We start from the raw sequence: 15013 nt of genomic DNA, 5'->3' as shown, positions 1-15013 counted from the left end.
GATATCAGCTCTGCTGCAGTCTAGTGGATCTGGTGAGACAAACTTAAGCCGAACATAGAGATCCCACTATGGCGGTGATAGGAATCGACACGCCTGGGCTAGGCCTGGGCAGCCTGCTCATGATAGCTTCGCTCTCGGTGAGAACCCTGCCGTCCCGTGCTCGCGGTTGCCATCACAGAGGCTCGGAATGGTCCCGCAGCTAACACTAGCCGCCGCTCAAGCTCATCGGCTACCTCCTCAGCCATGTCATTTATAACGTCTTCTTCCATCCCCTCCGGAAGTTTCCCGGGCCCTTCTGGATGAAAGCGTCGCGCATCAGCTACTGCTACCGCCTCGTGACGGGCCGGCTCCCCTTCGACGTCCTCGAGCTGCACCGCCAGTACGGCGAGGTGGTCCGGATCGCGCCCAACGAGCTCGTCTTCGCCAACGCGCAGGCATGGAAGGACATCATGGGCCACCGTGGCCCAGGTGAGCCCGAGATGATGAAGGCGCCACAGATGTACAAGAATTTAAAAAACCGTGTGTAGCTTCCGTCCCAGCAAACTCCAGATGAGTCTCTGCCTCACTCAAGGCAACGACTAGACGGACCATGAGATGTGGTCTTTGGGTTGTAGCCTGTCGAATATACTGACCGGACACTCGTACAGAGCCGACGACCGTAATAACTGCAGGGCGGGAGGAGCATGGCCGGCTTCGTCGGCAACTCGCCCATGGCTTTAGTGACCGTAGCAGTAAGTCACTTTTCTCCGTCTTATACCCATGAGTGTGTTTCAAGAGGTGTTTAAGACGACTGTTCTCCGAGACCTTTTAATACCTAAGGGACCGGCCGAGGGAAGCTCGCTAGGCGGGCTCAAAAAGGCCCACAGCAATATGTTTTCTTGGAACATACTGACAACGACTGTCTCAGTGAGGGAACAACAACCCATCATCATCGGTTATGTGAATCTTCTGATACAGCGGTTGCACGAGAGATGTGACGACGGCAAAGCGCCGATCGACGCTGTAGCTTGGTACAACTACACAACCTTCGATATCATTGGCGACCTGGCTTTCGGTGAGCCATTCGGCAGCCTCGAAGCCGGCGAGTACCACCCTTGGATTGCCATGATCTTCCAAAGCATTAAGATCGGTACTTTGTTTCAGACAGCTGGGTTTTTCCCATGGATCAGGACTGTCTTGATGTCGATGATCCCGAAATCTCGTATGAAGAAGAGGGAAGAGCAGTAAGCAAAACTTTCCATATGATCTTGACCCTTCCTGGCCAGTTCTATGGGAGTGAGGATTTGAGTCCATGGAAGAGTCCCAGAGAGATAATGCCACTCCAAGCTATCCTTGACTGCTGGTTTAGAGACGCAATGGCTAATTCGTTGTCATCCAGTCTGAAACTCACGAAGGCCAAACTCTTGAAGCGCATGGATCTCGGATCCGAACGAAACGACTTGATTGAGGGCTTGTTGAGGAAAAAGGACGAGCTAAACCTCGACATTGACAAACTTCAATTCAACTCGTCTTTATTGATTATTGCAGGGTCAGAGACGACGGCAACTTTGCTCTCAGGGGTGACGTTCCTCCTCACGACCAACCCAGAAGCCCTGCGGAGACTTACAGATGAGGTGCGGTCGACGTTCAAGACAGAAGAGGAGATCGACTTCAGTTCCGTCAGCACCTTGCAGTATATGCTCGCCTGCTTGGACGAGGCTCTTCGGATGTACCCACCAGCACCACTTGGCCTTCCTCGTCAGACACCGAAAGGGGGTGCAAAGATTGCCGGTCACTACGTGCCAGAAGATGTAAGTCTTGCTTTGATCCGCCGTATATCGAGGCCTGGGAAGTTGGGATTGGCTAACACGAGCTTGGCTGCTTGTAGACGGTGGTGTCGCAATACCACTACGCTCTCTACCACAATGAGAAGTTCTTCACGAAACCAGAAGAGTATCACCCGGAGAGATGGCTTGGGGATCCGAAGTTCGCGACAGACGATCGAGACGTATTTCAGCCCTTCCAAATAGGTCCAAGAAATTGTATAGGGAAGAAGTAAGCTACTGTTTCCCTCGTTCTGCGTGGCTTTTCCCACAGAGCTGCTTATAGTACCCGGTCGACTAGTGCTGACGAGGGATGAACAGTCTGGCTTACATCGAGATGCGCATAATTCTCGCGCGTGTGCTGTGGAACTTCGACTTGAAGCTAGCAGAAGACAGCAAGGACTGGTTGAGCCGGCAGAAGATCTACCTGCTCTGGGAGAAAGCTCCGCTGCACGTGTATCTGACGCCAAGGGCGCAAGCCAAGGAGTGAGACATGCTGTAAATGTCGGTGCCGATCGTGCCTGACGACCGAACGACTGATCCATTGATGCCACTAAAAGAACGTTTCAAAGAGTTGCATGGAAAGAACTCTATATGACCTGTCAGTTGGCACCAGGCTACATGATGCATGAGCTCCGGGTAGGTGAAGGACGGGTAGGCAGCGACAATGGAGGCAAAATTGAAAGCGAAATCAAATGCAGTGTATTTTGTAGCACAGGAATCTCACAACTCACTAGATATTCAAATGCACATATGAGAAAGCAACAGTTAAGAGGAAAACAGTTTGAAAAGGCCTACCTGGGCTCCATCTTGAAGGTTATTTATTATACAAGCCTACAGAACCCACAGAAGTTGTCCCACAGTAGACTACCACATCGTAGATCATCCCACGGGGGTTTATTCTACGAGAGATTATCCCACAAGAGGTTATCTGATGAGATGATGTCACATAGGAGGTTATCCCACGGGAAGTTATCCTACATGAAGTTATGGTACAGGAAGTTATCCTACAGCAAGATTATCCTATTGTAAGTTGCCCTACAGGAGGTTATCACAGGGTAGCGATGACCTAGGTACGCAGTAGTAGTGTAGTACAGGATGGGCAGCGGTCCAGGATTCCGAACTCCGGGGTCGGCAAGGCCCCACTAATATCCACCAAGGGTACCTTAGACAGAGTGCTGCAAGAAAACCTGCCAACCCCACCGGCTGCTCCGATTCTGCAATGCGCTATGCCAAAGTATGTATCTAGATTAGAATAGGGCCACTTAAGAAACAGGAGACTTCGAGCATGATGGCCGATTCAGCGGGACAAATTCCCATACCCGGACTTTCTTTGCTGCTTGGCAAATCTCATTCTCTCACTGGCTGTCCGTGATTCCACATAGGTTGCATCGTCGATACATTTCAAAGTGACGCCGCCGTCCCGCTTCTTTTAGCCTGGTGCCCAGAATCACCAGTCCGCTCCACATCCGTTGACTCAATCCGCCCTGCTGGCTGTCCATTGACTTCATGAGGACTTGCTCGTTCCTGTCTTGAGAGGCATTTTCTTCCTCCACAGTACACACTCCTCAGCTCAAGTGACCTCTTTCTTGCTTTCCATTTTATTACCCCTAGATCTAGTCATACGCAGCTTCAGTCATTCTCTCGGAAGAGTCACACAAAATACGTTCACTGCAAGAAAACGACTTGGGAACGCCCCAGCCTTCTTCATCATGAAATCGACCGTCAAGAATGACAGTCCCAACGGATGGGTCGTACAGAAATTCGGGGGCACAAGCATTGGGAAGTTTCCGGACAAGGTGCGATCTCAGTTCAATTTCCCACCATCGAAGGCCCGGACTGACAGTCACTGGATCAGATAGCAGATGATATTATCAGGTATCTCAGAACAGCCTCAAGTTGCCCAGTCACAGTTTCACTAACTCAAACGCAGGGTCAACTTGAGGAACAACAAGATTGCCATCGTTTGTTCAGCACGCAGCTCAGGAAAGAAGGTCACCGGCACCACAAGTCGGTGAGTCATGGCCCATTGCTGTCTAATTTTAGCCCCAAGCCGTTCCACGGTATTGTTCACTGACCATTACCCTGAGTATAAAGGCTGCTTGAAGTATACAGGAGGCTCAGGAATATTGACGCCGCCGTCGGCATAGAGAACACTCAGACAGAATTGCTGGAAGAGGCCAGGAGCCTCATCCAGGACATCTGTGATGATCATCTATTCTCTGCCGAGTCGGTCCTCACGACCCCAGATCTCAAGGAGGCCCTGAAGGAAGAAATCAAAAATGAGTGTCAAGAGCTCATAGAGTACATACAGGCTGCGAAGCGCTTCAAACTTGAGGTCAACTCAAGATCCAAAGACCGAGTTGTGAGCTTTGGTGAGCGGCTGAGTTGTAGGTTCATGACATATGTACTGAGGGACCGGGTACGTATTGCTGAAATTGTTGTGACCAAATCCTCGACACCACGCTAACGCTCTCCGCAGAATGTGGAAGCCGAGTATGTGGATCTAGCCGACGTGCTTCACAATGACAGTGCAGGACGACTGGATCCTTCCTTCTACCGAGACGCTGCAGCCGCGTTTCGAGGCAAGATACAGGCTTGCGAGGATCGAGTACCTGTCATCACTGGTTTCTTCGGCAACGTCCCGGGAAGTCTTATGGATGGTGACGTTGGGCGAGGATACACTGATCTCTGCGCGGCGCTCGTAGCGGTTGGCATAAAGGCGGATGAGCTCCAAATATGGAAGGAGGTAGACGGCATCTTCACAGCAGACCCGACCAAAGTCCCTACTGCGCGACTCCTATCGTCCATCACGCCCTCCGAGGCAGCAGAGCTGACCTTCTACGGGTCTGAGGTCATCCACCATCTCACGATGGACCAGGTCATAAAGGCGGACCCACCCATCCCTGTGCGCATCAAGAATGTCAAGAACCCGCGTGGCGAGGGTACCATCGTCATTCCCGACCCAGTACTGGCGCCAGGTCAACAGCTGAAGCGCTCACGGCCGTCTCAGATCAACTTGGTGCGGCAGACACCTAAGAGGCCGACAGCAGTCACCATCAAAGACAAGATATCGGTGATCAATGTCCACTCCAACAAACGGTCCATCGCTCATGGGTTCTTTGCCCGCGTCTTCTCCATCCTGAACAGCTACAAGATCTCGGTCGATCTCATCTCCACCAGTGAGGTGCATGTGTCTATGGCCGTGCACCTGCCAAACTCTGAAGCTGTCATGTTCGACAAGGCTAGGCAAGAGCTCGAGGACTGTGGAGACGTCAGTGTCTTGCACCAGATGGCCATTTTGAGCCTGGTCGGCGCGGATATGAAGAACATGATAGGTGTTGCCGGCAAGATGTTCACGACGTTAGGAGAGCACAATGTGAACATTGAGATGATTTCACAGGGCAAGTCCAACATCTATACACTAGCCGCGGGCTTGGAAGAACAGTAATTTGCTAATATCGAGTCCAGGAGCGAGCGAAATCAACATTTCGTGTGTCATCGACGCGCGGGATGCCACAAGAGCGATGAACGTACTGCATACCAGCCTGTTTACATTCTTGGAGTAGACCAGGCTCGCCCGCAAGACTCAAAAGAAAACAGAGGAGATATCGAATATTTTACCGGGAAATTTTTAGAATAAGATATCCAAGAGCTTCGAAAAGCGTGTGAGCCTGTACATTCAGTCCGTACAAGCCGCAGGCTTTGCTTCGCATATGGCGCTTGGGTTAGAAAAAGGCATTTTGTCGACTGCGGATTCAAACATGGCCAGATATCTGAGATTCTATATTCTTTTATTTTGCATCAGAGAAAAATACTGAGGCTACATGGTGTGAATGATGGACAGATCGTGCGAAATCGGGCCCCTAGTGAAGATGCTGTTGGTGCCCCGGTGCGCGAATTGCTACCTGACTGGACCGCTGCGGCGGACCCGCCAAAAGAGCTGCATCACATGCGAACCCCCGACTCTTGCATAATTCCTCCGTACATACTTCATCGCATTACAATCAACTTCACCCCAAATCCATCGGCCTCCCATTCTTTGCGCCACCAACTGTATTGACAACCATTTTGCCCACCGATTGTAATTTTCGTCCACCGATCCATCTCTTCCTCTCCGAACAGCAACCAAAACCTACTGCGCAAGAGCGCGCGAATATTCGAATCCGAATTGTTTCCCAATCCTCAGTCCATCTCTCCACGCCGGCAGTGCCTGACGACTCAAGATGGGTCGCGCCGAAGTAGGCAGCACGAAATGGGTCTCCAACCAGGCCAAGTCCAAGGGGCTGGGCCGGCTGCGCTGGTACTGCCAGGTGTGCGAGCGGCAGATGCGCGACGAGAACGGTTTCAAGATGCACGTGCAGTCCGAGTCGCACGTGCGGCAGATGCTGGTGGTGGGCGAGGACCCCAAGAAGGCCATCAACGAGTTCTCGAGCCAGTTCAACAACGACTTCCTGCAGCAGCTGCGCACGTCGCACGGCACCAAGCCCATCCTCATCAACCACTTCTACCAGGAGTATATCGCCAACAAGCAGCACACGCACATGAACGCCACGAAGTGGCCCAGCTTGACCGAGTACGCGAAGCACCTGGGCAGGGAGGGCATATGCAGGGTCGAGGAGACGGACAAGGGCCTGCAAATCGCATGGGTTGACAACAGCCCCGAGGCGCTGAAGCGCGCGGAGGCGGTAAGGAGGAAAGAGATGCAGGACAAGGGCGACGAGGAGAGGGAGCTGAGGATGATACGGGAGCAGCAGAAGAGGGCTGAGAAGGCTGCAGAGGAGCGGAGGAGAGGCAAGGACCAAGACAAGGACGAAGATGAGCCCGAGGAGAAGCAGGACCTACAGATCAAGGACGGCGAGAAGATCCAATTGTCATTTGGCGTCCCGAAACAGGACAAGAAACAGGAAGGCAAGAAGGACACGCCAGAGAATGGGACGGAGTCGCCACCAAAAGATGGCGAGGCCACCAAGGAGGTCGAGCCCACAAAGCCAGAGGCCGCGAAGCCGGCAGGATTTTCGTTTGGCGCCAAACCGCCACAAGCCAAGAACGTGTTTGCACAAGCAAAGAAGAATGCGCTGGGGGGCGGTGCGAAGAAGTCATTCAAGATTGAGCAGCCGAAGAAGATGAGCGAGGCTGAGAGAATTATGCGTGAAGAATTAGACAGGAAACGGACACGGGAGTCCTCAGGAGGTGGAGGGTTTCACAAGAAACCTCGCCTCGGTTAGACGAGAGCGTTTTGAAGCAGCCATGATACCCAATTTTACCGTTCAGAAAACAGAGCTGGGAAGCTCATCTCTGGGCCATATGTTTGAAGAGCAAGATCATTCGTCGACGAAAACCTGCAAAGTATGCGTCTAAGACCTTGGCCAACATATCATATCCCCACGGTCATGCTTCAGCGGCTCCAGCAGCAGTCCGATCCGTGCCTTTCTTCTTTTCCTCAAGACAGCGAAACGTGAAAAGCGAAAGTAAATGCGAAGACAATATGGCCTGATCCGTTCAACTTGCCACTCAATATCTCCTTGTACAAGCAAGTGCTATCTCGTCATCGGGAAAGATTTTCATACATTGGCACCATCATAGGCGATGACTCCGAAGCTGTTCTTGCCGAACGATCGAAAAAGGGCGATTCCGCGCCCAAGAGGTGCACCGCAATTGTGCTTGTGATGTTTCCACAAGCCCTTTTGACAGTCCTGCGAGAAGATAAGATGTTAGACATATTCATTGTAGGAGTGGAGTATGATCGAAAATGCCCCAAAAGGCTCCAAAGGTTTATGAGCACAGTGGTGAGGCACATGTACCTTGTCACAGAACCAAGCGGTGGCTCTCTCGTTCTTGCATCCACCACACTTCATTAGGGTCTTTCCCTCAGCTTTGATATCGCCGTTCACCTTTCCACAACCATGGCAACTCGGCTGTGTGAAACTTCTGCGCTTTCCAGCCTGATAGTGGTCCAAGGCCGCAAGGAATTGTCGCTTTCCAGGGCCGCGGAAGCCGGAGTCACCAAAGGGCGGTACTACGCCCTCGTTGCATTGGAGCTTGGGCACGAGGTCGCGAAGGTGCTGGATCTGACTTTCCTTGATCTTGGCTCCGTAGCCCATCAACACCGCGGCGAAAATGATCACGAGGTACTTGGACATGTCGTCAAAGTCAAAGCCGTGCTGCTCGGCGGCGCGGTACTTTTCGAACAGCTCGTCGCCCAGGCCAGAATCAAGCTTGTGCCGGATGAGCTGGTCCTAATAAGAATCAGTCAATATAATGTCCTGTCTTGGAGGCAAGTTCAAGCCAGTGCACTACTTACCATGGATGCTTCCATCTCACCGGGGCCGATTTTCTCGGCGAGGCTATACTCTTCGACGTAGAATCCAAAGACACCAGGTGGACAACCGACGATCACGCGACTCATCATGTGGGCGAACTGGCGGTCGTCGCCTTGAGCAACATCCTTGCTAACCTTGATGGCGTGTCCGATGGCGTCGTCATGGCCGAAGAGGCCTTGCAATGGAAGGCATCGTCAGCTCTCTAATCGACGTTGTGGTATGGCTTGGCCCATGGGATGTTCTGGGTCTACTTACAATGTCCCCAGCGACCCATGATGGCAAAAGGAAGTGACTTCGTGGTCAAGAGTAATTCTGGCGAATCGATTGACCGGCCGTTTGCACGTTACGCCCAAGGAAGCAGTGATTCCAGATCGCAGCCGAGGAAGCGGTGGTGTTGCTAGAAGAGGAGTTTTTGGACCTTCAGACGTTAGAGAAGGTGTGGTTTGTAAGGACTTCAAATTTCAGAAGGTCCAGGGAAATGTTTTCACAGCTTTTTGGAAGGCGGGTCGTCTGCAGCCTGGGACTGAGATGCTTTCCTTCCTGATACGTCGAAGGTAAGTCATCGATGTACATACCCGTCCGACTGACATTCTATGACGACAAGCCATCCACACTCTGACTGACAAACTTCTCGGCGATGGTAGCAGTGTGGCATGGTTGCCTAGATATAATTCTACTGACCCGTGTAGTGTTGACTGCTATAGCATGTTAAACCCAGGCATGGGTTCCACCTGGGAGTTTTCGTGTTCTGGGGGGCTAGATACAATTTCTGTTTGTTCCAATCCCCTCTGACACTCTGAACGTTCGCCCTGTCCATATGTGCAAAATGTCTGTCGGCCTCGTACTTCCGTTTAGCTAGGATAATGGCCCAGGAAGTCTTACATTGCTCCTTGAGGTAGTTTCTTGGAATGCTCTCATTAGGTTGGTGGCGTGGGAATCTATCTGAAGAAATATGATTTCTTACCCAGGCTTCATGTCTCCTTTTCCAGTGCTTTGTGCAACTCCAAAACGCCATGCTTTCCCCTAAAATAACAACGGCAGGATACCGAGATGTCGCCTTGCACTGGCTAAACAGCCTGGTCTTACAAGAGAACGGCAATCCGTCCTTGAAGCTCTCGACCTAAGCCGCTGCCCGGCAAATCTGTGACCCATCATGATGCACCTGCCGCGCCGTCAGAGCGAGACGGAAGTCCACCCTTCAACTTTTCCATCACATCAGAAGATAGGGCAGACACCTAGTCCGCCTCGGTTGCACTTCCATCGCGTCTGTGATGCCAGGTCAGCCATCTCCACCTCGCAACCCCGAATCTGCATTGATTCCCTAACTGCAGGACGCAGAACGAGCAGAATGGCTGGTTGTACTCACGGTATGTATCGGACCTTGTATTGCTCTTCCATCTGCGTGACCATCTCCTCCGGCAGCTGGCCCATGACCTTAGTGGCGTACACACCCTTGACGTATCCGTCCAGCCGTTGCCATTTCGCGACCCAGCTCTTGCTTGGCTCAGCCAGCGTGATGAGGCCTTCGAAAACGGACGAGGTGCAGTTGTCGACTTGTTCGTCGCTGCCCGCGAGGCCGAGGAACCCCTCGCAGTTGGGACAACCTTCTCTCTTGAAAGTCTGGATAAGCAAGGTCAGCATGTAGTTCAGGGATAGCCCTGCGGAACGAACAATCGTAGCTTGCGTTAAAGACTTGAAATTGGACGTGGACGTACGCTTCGCAGCATCACGATTGAGCAGACCATGCATGCGCGCGCCTGGCGCATCGCATTTGGCTGAATGTAGTTTCGCGGCATCGTGCCTTGAAGATGAGAACCGAAGCTGCTGCAGTAGAGTTTGTCGTTTCGCAGGTGTTGGTAAGGAGAAAGGCCTGTGGAGGATGTTGAAGAGTAAAGGTTGCCTGCATTGGGTCGTGATGGTTAACACAAAGCATTGCGCTGGCAGGCAAGCTTGACTACCGGGGCCCCGTTTAGTGCATACCTCGTTCAGGCATTTTATGTCAGATTCACTCACTCATCTCATCCCCGAGTCCGCCAAATGGTGTCAAAGTTCTGAGCAAAAGAGGTCCGCATTAGCAAGATACAATGGACGATGGAACCATGGACATCGACGCCCCCGTTCAACAGGCGCCAACAAAAGCCAAGGGTACAAAACTCAAGTCTCACGAAATTTATTCCACCACTATCAAGACCCCACCATACGCCTATGCCCATTTGGAAATCATCAGCACAAGCAACATCCTTCTAGATGAACTTCAAGTCCGCTCCTACCTCACTTCGGCACTGAAGCAATTCCTCGGCGCGACAGGCTCAGGGATGCCCATTGACATCCTCAAGGTGCAAGAAAAGGAGTGCTGGGTGCGAGTGCCCCGTCAGGATCTGGGCGCCTTTTCAGCCGCCCTTACAGCGTGGTCAGGATCTGGGACCTCCACGGGGTTTGTGGTACTAGCTGCCGGAGACTGGCTCGGCGCGCTTGTGGGACGGCATGACCGTAGAAGACTTTGGGGAGAGTCATGAGTTTCTCCTTGCTTTGAGAGAGAGGTATCTTCGATCTGGAGGTCCCTGCCCCAAGGATACAAGCTACTATCCTGGTTTTGTGTCCCATCCCTGGCCACGATATCACCAACAAACCAACCTGTCTGATGCTCTGTTGCTTTTCCGGGTCTCATTTTGAAGGCACAGAGCTTTCAACCCGCCGTTTGAACGGACAAGAACCCAACACATTTCCCACTAAACCAAACGCCACCGACAACCAAACAATCCAACTCCCGAACATGCTCTGTAGCTCGCTTCTATATGCCAAGTCTACGCCCGATATGATCCAGAATTGCAGGCTCACATCAGAGACGACATGATGGAGCTGTTGGCATAGGCCTATGTTGTGTCAGCTTCGGCTTGCAGTGCAGGAGGAGACAGAATCGGCTGGAACACATACCATTGGTCGAATATTGGGGTGCGGAACAGCATCGAACTTCTTGAAATCGAGCTTATAGTCGGGGCCAATATTAATGTAAGCGCCCTTGTTCTCCGTCATGTCGCAGTACTTTGGAGCCGAAAAGACTGATACAAAAATTAGCACCTCGACAGCGAATAAATCGAGCACAGCACCTACCAGTAATGCATTTCCCGTCATGCTCTTCTTCGTAGCCCTCCATGCGAACTTCGTGGCTTCTAATGATGGCTTCCAGTCCATTCTTCTCGCAGAATCGTTTTGTGACATCAGGTCCGAACTGCATGCCAACACCACGCTTGCTGGGGCCACGGCCAGGCTCAGTTTGCGGATCTGTCCACAGCATCTCCATCATCAGACCAGCCTGTCCGGGCTGCTTCTGCTTGTGGCGGTTCAGTTTTCGGATATCATCCAAAGTGACGTTGTCATCGGAGAAGAGACCGCCGTGAAGCACAAAGTACTTGTCGCCGATCAGAGTCGCCAGAGGCAGCGCCGAAAAGCTTTCCGAGAAGAGCTTGAAAATGCGCTCGTTGTACTTGGCCTTGCATTCACCCTCGAAACCGTAGACCTTGTTCATGTCGTCTGTCTCGTGGTTGCCACGGTTCAGGAAGAAGGCATTTGGCCGGAGCCACTTGTTGGCGTAGAGCAATAGTGCAATTTCGGTCGACCAGGAACCTCGATCGACAAAGTCGCCGTTGAAGAGATACCAGTGCTTTTCGCTGGGAGATCCGTTCAACCTGAAGAGCTCCATGAGATCGAAGTATTGGCCTGCAAGTATCGTCAGTTGAAGCTGTCAAGACCAACAAGCCAGAGCCAAACGTACCGTGAGTATCACCGCAAACTGTCAGTTGCACATCTTCAGGGATCTTGACCTCAACCATTGTCGGCTCGTCATAGACAAGCTTCCTGACGGCCAATATGATCTGGTAGACATATTTCCGGTGTATTTTCTTGCCGTTTTTGAACCGCTCCGTCATGTCGTCGATAAACTCCTGCGTCATCTCGTCGCCCAGTTTCATGCCGTCGTAGTCTGGCTCGACAGCCATCGAGGCGACATCGAGACCTTCCGCAGCCGACGGCGCATCTGCTACCTCGATGGCAGCGAAGAAGTCGAACTGGCGCACTATCTTCTGGCACTCGACGAGCTTGAGCTTGGCATCTTTGTTTCCTGGATCGATCTGCGTGCAAGTCTTGAAGTCCTTGAGGGCATCCTTGGGCCGCAGCACGGCGGCGTGGGCGAGAGCACGGCGGTAATAGGCCTGAACAATGAAACACTGTTAGCCAAAGGCGCTTTGTTGCCTACGGAGCGTTCTGGGGCCTTCTCAGACCTTGACAAAGCCAGGATTCAGCTCAATCGCCTTGGTCGCATCCTGGATCGCATAGCCAAATGCCTCTGTCTTGAGGTAAGCCTGCCATTGGAAAAGTACTGTCAGTCACGCGAGCAACCAAAAGGGAGCACGCCCCAGGTCAAGGCTGCGGGTTTCGCACCTGCGCTCGATTCGCATAATACGTCGGCTCTGTGTCGTCGACCCCGATCGCCTGGGTGTAGAAGTCTATGGCCGTGTTCCAGTCATGCTTCTTGAAGGCATCGTTGCCCTTGTTCTTCAGCGCAACGGCTTTGGCCTTGTCGTCCTCTGACACTGCCATTGTCTGTCTTTTGTGTGCCCGGCGCTTAGCGAACAATTGTGCTTCTCTTCGAGGAGGGGCAAAGATTGACAGGGATGGAGAGATGGCTGGAGGGTTGGACAAGTTCCAAGGTGGAAGGGCAGGTTTTCGAGCAGGGTGGCGTTCTTGGAAGAAAGGATAGAATCCAGGCTTAATTCAGCCAGGCAGACACTCGTCTTGAAAGCTGCACGAGGCGAATTTCGTCGACCTATAGAGGTAAGCTTGCAGTCGAAACTCGGAGAGGTGCAGGCTGCAAATACCTATTGCAGGGGTCTGTCGGCACCGATCCCCGGCGTTCGAAGCACTTCCATTGTGTAGACTACTATGGACAGTATCAATTTAGTCGCAGGGATTCCCCGCGATGACGCTAGTGATGGGTAGCCCAGAGCAATAAGCACGGGTAACGGTACCTAGGTGCTTGGTAGGCTTGCCTGGCAGCCTGACCAGGTCCCCCGAGTTCCGGCCGCAAAGCCACCTGCTTATCCACCTTCATACGGTCTGTTTCGCCAGGCATCAATCACCCTCTCTCAACCAGACTACGGTCTCAACGACCACGATAGTCTCACCAACATGACAAGTCCAGGCTCGACGTCCACCGCGCTCGTGCGCAAGCGAGAAGCGGCGGAAATGGAACTCATGCCTCCGCCCCCGCCAGCAAAGAAGATAAAGCGACCAAAGCAGGTGCTCGACGAGGAGACCTACACAGATGCCCTGTCGAAGATCATCGCCCGCGACTTCTTCCCCGGGCTCCTGGAGAGCGAGACACAGCAAGAATACTTGGATGCATTAGATTCAAATGATCGCCTATGGATTCATAGTGCCGGCCGTCGCCTCAAACAGGTCATGACTCCCGGCCGACAGAGGCTAAGGCGACCAGTACAGACCCAGCCAGGAGGTCAGACGCCGGTGGGCGCCGGGGGAGATACACCAATGTCCACGGTATCTGCTGTAACTGCGGCTTCAGAAGTGCGTGCGGCACCCGAGGTCGACACGAACATGAGCCTCGGCGCGTTCCAGGGAAAATACACCAGCGAAGACAACGAGAGTTTCTACAAGCTTCTGGACAAACAAAACCAGAAGAGGGCAGGGAAATACGGCTGGCTTTGGCGAGGCAACAAGCTCCCATCGAAACAAGAGTTGAAGCAGATGGAGATCAAGGCGAAGCTGGCGGCAGGGGGGCGGTCGATGGTGGATGATGGTTTCAGGAAGGACAGACTTGCAATCAAGGACAAGGACGATAGGCCTGCGGTGCCAGACACGTGGAAGTCCGATCCAAAGAACGGCCTTATGTTCAATCCGGAGAGCTTTGATGAGTCGAGAGTGGATACGGTGGCTTTGCGCTCGCAGGAGGCGTCCCGCGCAGGACCGAAGACAATCGTGTACGCGAACACGAGGATGCCAGGCCTAGCCATCGCGCCCGACACAGCGCGACCACCATCCCCGACCCTATCTGCGGTCAGAGATGCCATTGCAGGCCGAAGGAGGCCCGGGGACCAGAGCTCGACTATCATTGAGGGAGACGAGACTCCACGTGTCAACGGATATGCCTTCGTGGACGACGAGGAACCCGAGCCATCGGCTCCGGTTTTGCCTGTCATCGATCTGGGCCCTGGTGATGAGACAACGAACCCCTTCAAGATCCAGGAGCAGGGCAAGCGGGAAAGTTTACATCACCGCATGGTAGACCGAATAGCTCAATCGAAGCGAACGTCGGCAAAAGTTGGTTTTGTAGGCAAGGTTGAGAAAACACCGGTCCCGAAGTTCCCCAATAGCCCACGAGTCTCAGGAGGGTTGACACCTGCTGCCCAGCGCCTTTGGAGTCAAGTGGGTGGGACGAGTCGGGCCTCAAGCAGGACTCCATTTGCAGGGACAGTCACACCGAGGAGCAAAAAGTCTGGACTCAAGAACATGACGATGGGATGAGAGAAGGAAAGTGGACTTTTGAATTAATATTTGCGTATGATACCCATAGAATAGCGAGGTTAGACCGCGGGCTCGATTCCAGCGTAGATGCCGGGCAGTGAAAATAGATTGGCTGTGAACAACCAGCAAAAGAGCAGTCGAATACCTTTTGTACGGCCAATATTTCTGTGATGCCCAACAGAAAGTACTGTCGTTGCCTGTCATGCAATTAACCGACACGCACCATACCGAAGACCCCTGGCGATCCTTTGCCTGCCGAGATCTGTAGGGCTGATGCAAGGATTAATTGCATCATGGATGAGAGCTCCATCATTTTTAGGAGCCGCAACCGGTCTTCAAGATATTTCCCCC

The 15013-nt window shown here is 52.7% G+C and overlaps 6 protein-coding genes across 6 annotated transcripts; 4 read left to right on the top strand and 2 right to left on the bottom strand.

Annotated features, from left to right (window-relative positions):
- Positions 1-68: 68 nt before the first annotated feature.
- Positions 69-2292, top strand: J7T55_001833 (cytochrome P450; the record flags this gene model as incomplete). Its single annotated transcript, XM_053142738.1, has 7 exons — positions 69-137; positions 210-468; positions 648-731; positions 908-1223; positions 1379-1790; positions 1868-2034; positions 2124-2292. The coding sequence occupies 7 exons, from the start codon at positions 69-71 to the stop codon at positions 2290-2292; spliced, it is 1476 nt and encodes a 491-aa protein (XP_052994287.1).
- A 1222-nt stretch (positions 2293-3514) lies between these two features.
- J7T55_001832 (aspartate kinase) lies at positions 3515-5253 on the top strand (the record flags this gene model as incomplete). Its single annotated transcript, XM_053142737.1, has 5 exons — positions 3515-3601; positions 3661-3680; positions 3736-3816; positions 3900-4224; positions 4285-5253. 5 exons carry the CDS (start codon positions 3515-3517, stop codon positions 5251-5253), a joined length of 1482 nt encoding a protein of 493 aa, XP_052994286.1.
- Positions 5254-6028: 775 nt separating this feature from the next.
- On the top strand, positions 6029-7030 carry J7T55_001831 (zinc finger protein rts2; the record flags this gene model as incomplete). Its single annotated transcript, XM_053142735.1, has 1 exon — positions 6029-7030. One exon carries the CDS (start codon positions 6029-6031, stop codon positions 7028-7030), a length of 1002 nt encoding a protein of 333 aa, XP_052994285.1.
- A 336-nt stretch (positions 7031-7366) lies between these two features.
- Positions 7367-8399, bottom strand: J7T55_001830 (uncharacterized protein; the record flags this gene model as incomplete). The annotated part of the gene is made up of 4 exons (XM_053142734.1): positions 7367-7498; positions 7607-8041; positions 8107-8300; positions 8381-8399. The coding sequence occupies 4 exons, from the start codon at positions 8397-8399 to the stop codon at positions 7367-7369; spliced, it is 780 nt and encodes a 259-aa protein (XP_052994284.1).
- Positions 8400-9360: 961 nt separating this feature from the next.
- Positions 9361-12721, bottom strand: J7T55_001829 (protein phosphatase 5; the record flags this gene model as incomplete). Its single annotated transcript, XM_053142733.1, has 11 exons — positions 9361-9391; positions 9492-9745; positions 9841-10025; positions 10139-10176; positions 10530-10652; positions 10964-10998; positions 11060-11184; positions 11237-11842; positions 11898-12333; positions 12403-12483; positions 12563-12721. 11 exons carry the CDS (start codon positions 12719-12721, stop codon positions 9361-9363), a joined length of 2073 nt encoding a protein of 690 aa, XP_052994283.1.
- Positions 12722-13309: 588 nt separating this feature from the next.
- Positions 13310-14662, top strand: J7T55_001828 (nuclear protein Es2; the record flags this gene model as incomplete). Its single annotated transcript, XM_053142732.1, has 1 exon — positions 13310-14662. The coding sequence occupies one exon, from the start codon at positions 13310-13312 to the stop codon at positions 14660-14662; it is 1353 nt and encodes a 450-aa protein (XP_052994282.1).
- Between the last annotated feature and the right edge of the window lie 351 nt (positions 14663-15013).

Source organism: Diaporthe amygdali (genome assembly GCF_026229845.1).
Source record: "Diaporthe amygdali strain CAA958 chromosome Unknown NODE_12_length_1037015_cov_66_201586, whole genome shotgun sequence".
In the NCBI taxonomy this organism is placed as follows: domain Eukaryota; kingdom Fungi; phylum Ascomycota; class Sordariomycetes; order Diaporthales; family Diaporthaceae; genus Diaporthe; species Diaporthe amygdali.
Note: the sequence above shows the minus strand (reverse complement) of the source record. Positions and strands in the feature narration are given on the sequence as shown.